This window comes from Apium graveolens, chromosome 3, assembly GCF_009905375.1.
Source record: "Apium graveolens cultivar Ventura chromosome 3, ASM990537v1, whole genome shotgun sequence".
Taxonomy (NCBI): domain Eukaryota; kingdom Viridiplantae; phylum Streptophyta; class Magnoliopsida; order Apiales; family Apiaceae; genus Apium; species Apium graveolens.
The window spans coordinates 223,282,224-223,289,112 of record NC_133649.1 but is presented as its reverse complement, the minus strand read 5'-3'; the positions used below and the strand labels follow the sequence as shown (position 1 = coordinate 223,289,112).

At 38.6% G+C, this 6,889-nt stretch overlaps 1 protein-coding gene across 2 annotated transcripts; it reads left to right on the top strand.

Moving 5' to 3' along the window:
- Nucleotides 1-1,115: 1,115 nt before the first annotated feature.
- Nucleotides 1,116-3,222, top strand: LOC141713129 (uncharacterized). Of its 2 annotated transcripts, none has more exons than XM_074516402.1 (2): nucleotides 1,116-1,460; nucleotides 1,672-3,222. In XM_074516402.1, exon 2 carries the CDS (start codon nucleotides 1,698-1,700, stop codon nucleotides 2,736-2,738), a length of 1,041 nt encoding a protein of 346 aa, XP_074372503.1. In that variant the 5' UTR covers nucleotides 1,116-1,460; nucleotides 1,672-1,697; the 3' UTR covers nucleotides 2,739-3,222. The 2 variants fall into 2 exon arrangements, with proteins under 2 accessions (XP_074372503.1, XP_074372502.1); XM_074516401.1 differs by having other exon boundaries at nucleotides 1,117-1,460; nucleotides 1,661-3,222.
- The last annotated feature ends 3,667 nt before the right edge of the window (nucleotides 3,223-6,889 follow it).

The following is a 6,889-nucleotide window of genomic DNA, read 5'->3' as shown; positions in this document are numbered from 1 at the left end:
TTTATTTGAAAAAATTTCTCCTAATAACTTTTTCAAAATTAACTTTTTGAGATAAGAAAACTATTTCAAAAAATTAAATATGAAATAATAACATTAATGGTTTAATTTGGTCAAAACTCTAATATGCTTCTAAAAGTTATTATTTTTGTGTCAAAAAAATAACTTCTAAACCGGATTTATAATCAATACAATATATCTATTTATTTTTGTGTCTAAGAATATAACTTGTAAAATTACTGCATGCTCTGTATATATACATATAAAGAAATTATCTCAAAGTTTTTGTTTATGACAATAATTTCGAAAATATGGGTATATTTGGGTACTGCTGAGTGGTGACGTTAAAGTATAAACTTGAAGTTGCTTCTTGAAAATCTTACTGCCATATATTAGTGGTCCTCTTAATTAATACTACTCTATGTGAATGCTTTTAAGAACCAAAAGTTTAATTTGGTCCCTCCTCTAGAAGGGTAGCTGCAGCATGCAGTCAATTATAATCTAATACAGCTGCTAGCTGCACAAGATCATGAAGCTTCAATGTATAGTTGAGACCGCAACTTGTTAGGAGCCGCATATAAACACTTAAACATCGTCCTATTCGATTATATTTTCCCTCTTATAAAATTTATTAAACCTTTCCTATGTTGGAAATGCTCTTACAAGAAAGAGTCCTTTCCCACAGATTTAACAGCGACCGACTTGAAACAAGGGGATAAATGCGAAACTGGATTTTTTTGTAAAAATATATAAATTAAAGTTAAATACATCTGTCATTTACAATAGTGCCAGTGTTAATGAGCAATATTGATTGAAGCCTTCTTAGCTGATTATGAAGAAAAATTCGTTTATAAAGAATAGTCTTCTTAGTGATATTCCTTTCGTAATATTGGTGTAAATAGCTAGGTTGGTCCTGCTGAATATAACTTCCTCCTACTTACGTAACATCTAAGTGTGAATGTGTATAATCAATCTGCACAATACGAAGAATTGGAAAACTTATTGATTTAGTTAGTCATTCAACCGAAAATTATTCTGTACGAGATATATATACTGATCGAAATATATATATATCTATTCAAGAACATGTTCAATCAATATCTGTATTATCCATCATATAACTAAGCTGCTGAAGATAAAGATGCCACATGGTTGCAAATATGCCATTCCTTTTTCTTTTTCTTTCGCGTGCAACATGGCATGCTTTGATTCTACCATCTATTATTTTTTGGATCATTTGCTCATATATATATAGCAATTATTCAGTAATATACCAGTAATGTATTGAATAGATGTACTTCAACATCAAAGTCTCCTCTTCACTTAAGAGTTTTTTTCCGAAGGGCTAGCTATAAGACTCGTGCTATATCGATCTACATCTCCTCTGGTCATTCCCAACTTCCAGATACTGAAATTTCATCACCTGATTGGTTGCAGCAAAATTTATGATGTTTCTGTATACTGTGAGTTAATCTTATAATCTTATTTTTCCTGCGTGTATATATATGTGCTTGTTAATCGGATTTCGAAGTTCTTATGATAACCTTTATACTGATATCAAATATTAGTAGCCCTCTTGAATCATGTCTTAATTAGTTTTTTAAATGATTAAGGAGAAGCATTATATTATTTGCAGATCGAAAATTAACATCAGGTATATTAGTTTTATTGCAGCTAATCATTGATGATGTGATTGTAAGATGATCAACAAATTAAGAGGGAAAAATGTGCGAGAAAAGGAAGAAGGTGAGACCAAAACTGACATCAAATCATCGAGCACTATTACATCAAGTTCAAGACAGTGGGCAGGATTTAAAAATCCAAGAATCATACGCGTTCCTCGTTCTTTTGGAGGGAAAGATAGGCATAGCAAAGTTTTCACTGTAAGGGGACTAAGAGATAGAAGGATTAGGCTTTCAGTACCTTCCGCAGTTCAGCTGTATGATCTCCAAGATAGGCTTGGACTCAATCAACCTAGCAAAGTTGTAGATTGGCTTCTTGATATCACTAAAGATGATATTGATAAGCTTCCACCACTTCAAATGCCACCAGGAGATTTCACTCAATTCTATCAGCAAACCCTAGCTCCTCATCTGGAACCGAATACCCCTCAATCTTCTCTTTCTCCCTTCTTCAGTAAGAATCCGGAAATTACAAGAGATGGGGGAATCCACCTATGTAGCAAAGGACTTAAAATCGGTGACCATGATGAGGATTGCGATCATGTGGCTGCAGCTAGTTTGGATGCAGATTTAGGAGCAACGCACAAGGAGATTGAAAGAGAGATTTTTGTTGATAACAAGGGGAATGTTATAACAAATACTCAAGAAAATGGAAGCGGTATTAGTGGAAGCTACATCCCACAACTTTCAGCTCAAAATTTTCTGCCATTAGTCAATCAATTTTCCTTTCCAAGCCTCGCAGTAGCAAGTAATAACACCATGGCATGTAATTGGCCACCTCCAAATCTATCTCTATTTGGATGCCAAGAGTTTCCTTCACAAGTTCAAAGCCACAGCTCAACCCATTCACCTTCATTACCTCCTTTGGCTCATCCAACTCAATCTCAATTTGTTTTATATCCACATGCCACAGCACTATCGACATTTTCCCATCGATATCCTTCTTTAATTGAAAATGATCCAAGAAATGTTAACCAGTTCCAGTTTCTAAGCTCAGCTTCACAGAATGTTGTACCAAATTCCGCTGTGTCACCTTTTCGTTTCACTAATCCTTTGTAAGTACTAAATAATAATCTGAGATAACAAGTAAATGATACTCTGAATAAAACACTACAATTGGGATTAATAATGAAGAAGAGTACACAGCTTATTTAAAGAGACCAGCTGAAACGCAAACTCTTTCCACGAAGCCTACTGAAACGCAACAACCTTAATCTACTACTCCTACTACAACGCTTAGTTGATTTATTCAAACATAATAAAAACAGATAAACAGATGAAACATGTTTAGATAATATCCCCAACATGCTCCCCCTTAGTCTAAACATGTTTCAGATTTTTGACTCCAAGCAAATTCCTCATTTTCTCGAACTTGGCTGCAGACAGTGCTTTAGTTAATATATCAGCGCGTTGTTCATCCGTTTTAACATGCTTGATCACGATCAGCCCCTGCTCTACACAATCTCTTATGAAGTGATAACGCACATCAATGTGCTTACTTCTTCCATGGAAAACCGGATTTCTTGCTAGATCAATGGCAGATTTATTGTCAATGTATAAGACAACGGGACCTGATTTAATGCCTGTAATCTGACTGAGAACTCTTTGTAACCATATTCCTTGACAAGCAGCGGTTGTAGCTGCCATAAATTCAGCCTCGCACGAAGAAAGGGCAACGCAGCGCTGCTTCTGCGAAACCCAAGAAATTAGGCTCTCATCAAGATAAAATGCCATGCCGCTTGTACTTCTTCTGTCCTCCATACTTCCAGCCAAGTCACTGTCAGAAAAACCAGATAAAATATAGTTACCTCGTCCCTTTGTGTACACCAAACCATAGTGCAGAGTTCCTTTGATATATCGACATATCCTCTTGATAGCGTTCAAATGCAGCATAGTAGGCCTCTCCATATAGCGACTAACAATCCCAACAGCATAAGCTATGTCAGGTCGAGTATAGACCAAATAGCGCAAGCCTCCTACAAGACTCTTGTAATCAGTTGAGTTCACTGCTTCACCAGTTTGGTCGGCATCAATCTGCAGCTTGAAATCCATGGGATAAGTGACAGATTTACATTCGCTCAGGCCTGCCCTTTGAAGCACCTTTTTAGCATATGATGTTTGCTTTATCTCAATAAACCCCTGTCCTTGATCAACCTCCAAACCCAAATAGTATGACAACCGTCCAAGATCAGTCATGTCAAATTCTCTACTCATTTCCCCCTTGAATTTGACAATGAGTGAAGTACTAGTACCTGTAATAATTAAATCATCAACATAGACTCCGACAATCAAAGAATCAGTGCCATCCTTTCGAGTATACACAGCATGCTCATAAGGACATTTTTCAAAGCCCAAATTCATTAAACACTTGTTAAGTTGAGAGTACCACGCTCGAGGTGCCTGGCGTAAGCCATATAATGCTTTCAACAGTTTGTAAACCTTGTCTTCTTGCCCTTTTTTCACGTACCCTTTTGGTTGTGACACATAGACTTCTTCAAGTAGGACTCCATTCAAGAATGCAGACTTAACATCGAGATGATGCACCTCCCATGCATTCTTAGCTGCCAAAGCCAGGAGCAATCGAACTGTTTCCAGCCTTGTTACCGGGGCAAAAACTTCCTCGTAATCGATGCCAAGTCTCTGTACATAACCCTTAGCCACCAAGCGTGCTTTATGCTTGATTACGTTTCCATTTGTGTCTTTTTTCAGCTTAAACACCCATTTTAAGCCTATCGCCTTGTGACCCTTTGGAAGATCAGTGAGTTTCCATGTCTGATTCTTCTCTATTGTAGCAATTTCTGTATCCATTGCCACTTTCCAGTCCTCCTCCTGAACAGCTTGTTCGAAGTTCACTGGTTCATCAATACCAGATAATAGTAGCTCATCTTCTAACTCCACTATGTCAGTGGTGTTGTAAATGTCAGAAAGGCGTCTAAAACGTCGTGGTTCGCTGTCAGTGTCACTTGACATACCAGACATAGTACTTTCTGTGGTGTCTACATTCGATGATGAAGATGCAGAAACACTTTGAGTAGCTGGTGTCATGGGAGATGCTGGACTTTCAATCCCAGAATTTTCTGGTGAGTCTGGTGTGGCCTGTGCCTCTGATGTAAAAACATCGAATGTAAATTGCCCTCCTGCTGTCTGAGTGTTACATTCCTCTGACTCATTCCAGAACCATCCTTTTGCCTCGTTGAATGTAACATCTCTGCTTACGTGTATACGCCCTGAATCTGGGTCGTACAACCGATAAGCCTTGGTTCCTGGCTCACGACCAAAATGAACCAAAAGTTTACTTCGATCATCAAGTTTCTTTGTAAACACAGCTGGCACTTTCATGTATGAGAGACATCCAAACACCCTCAGAGAATCAACAGATGGTTTTTCCCCATACCAGGCCTGATATGGAGTAATATTTGAAAGTGCTCGTGTGGGGAGTTTATTCAAAATATAGACTGCATGTGTGACAGCTTCACCCCAGAATTTTGCAGGCACTTTTCTTTCTTTTAACAAGCTTCGAGCCATGGCAACAACGGTACGATTACGGCGCTCTACAACACCATTTTGTTGTGGTGTGTAGGGCGCGGTATAGTGTCTCAAAATACCCGCTTCTTCACAAAAGGACGTAAAATCTTTAGAGCAAAATTCCCCTCCACGATCAGTACGGAACACCTGTATCTTCTCCTTTGTTGCATTTTCAACAAGATTTTTAAATTTCTTGAAACAAGCCAGTGCGTCAGTTTTAGACTTAAGCATATATGTCCACATCATACGAGAGTAATCATCGACTAATAACAAGAAAAAACGATTACCAGCAGGGGTAGGGGGTGAGATAGGTCCGCAAAGGTCTCCATGTATCAATTCTAATGCACCTTTAGCAATAAAATTTGAATGAACAGGGAATGGCTTACGTGATTGTTTAGACATGAGGCACCCGCTGCAAAGTTCTTTTGGTTGATTGAGTGAAGGCAGCCCACGCACCATATGATTGTTTGACATTAGTTGCATCGCCTTGAAGTTAACATGTCCGAGACGTGAATGCCACAGCCACGTATTTTCTTCTCCTTTTGTCAGCAAACACGTTTCTTTAATATCTTCAATATGGATCTTGTAGAGACGATTTGCAGAACGTCTCACGTGCATAAGAAGTCTTCCACAGCTATCATAGACATACAAACTGTCCCCGTTCAGTACCACCCTGTTTCCTTCTTCAGAGAGTTGACCCAGACTTATAATATTACTTTGCAACGTTGGTATATAATATACTCCATGTAAGACTCTAGTTTCACCATTCTTGCAGGCAATCCTGATTGTGCCTTTTCCTTCAATATTAACAAAAGATCCATCTCCAAACTTCACCCTGCCTTTCATTGTCTTGTCCAAACTCTCAAATTTTTCACGTCTCCCGGTCATGTGATTGCTTGCTCCGTTATCTAAATACCAAGTATCCTCTGTCACAGTTCTGGTTGAGTCAGCACCTTCAGATAGAAGTATCACTCCATCTACACTCTCCTCATATTTAACCATCAAGAGTGCAGGTTCATCGTCATGTGTCTGGGTTAAATTTGCTTCACCCCGTTGCAATCTGTTTCTCCTTGATTTTCTACATTCAGCTGCGAAATGTCCATAGCCACCACAATTAAAGCACTTTACTTTACTCCTGTCAAACCTGCCACGACCACCTTGATTGTCCCTTTCTCTATGATCATTTCCAAACTGCTGACCGCTTCGACTGGATTTTTTCAACCATTCTTCATGTGTGAGCAAGAGCTTTCCTCCACTGTCACTCTCACGTTTCGACCATTCCTCCTCAGTCAATAAGAGTTGTTGTCCCTCCTTGCTATCCACTTGACCAGATATTCGTTCCTCATGTGCTTTTAGAGAACCGATTACCTCTTCAACTGACATTTTCTCGAGATCTCCAAATTGTTCGATAGCTGAAGCAATTTGCAGAAATTTCGATGGCACTGCCCTTAGCAATTTCTTTACAACATACTCTTCTCCAATTGTCTCTCCAAGTGCCCTGATATTCGCTACCAGACCATTTAATTTCATGCAGAAATCATCTAAATTCTCAGAATCTTTCATATTTAAAGACTCAAACTCAGATTTAAGAGTTTGAGCTTTAGCTTTCTTAACCTTCTCAGCACCCAACGAAACCGTCTTAATCGCCTCCCATGCTTCTTTTGCGGTTTTCCGTTCTGCGAGTG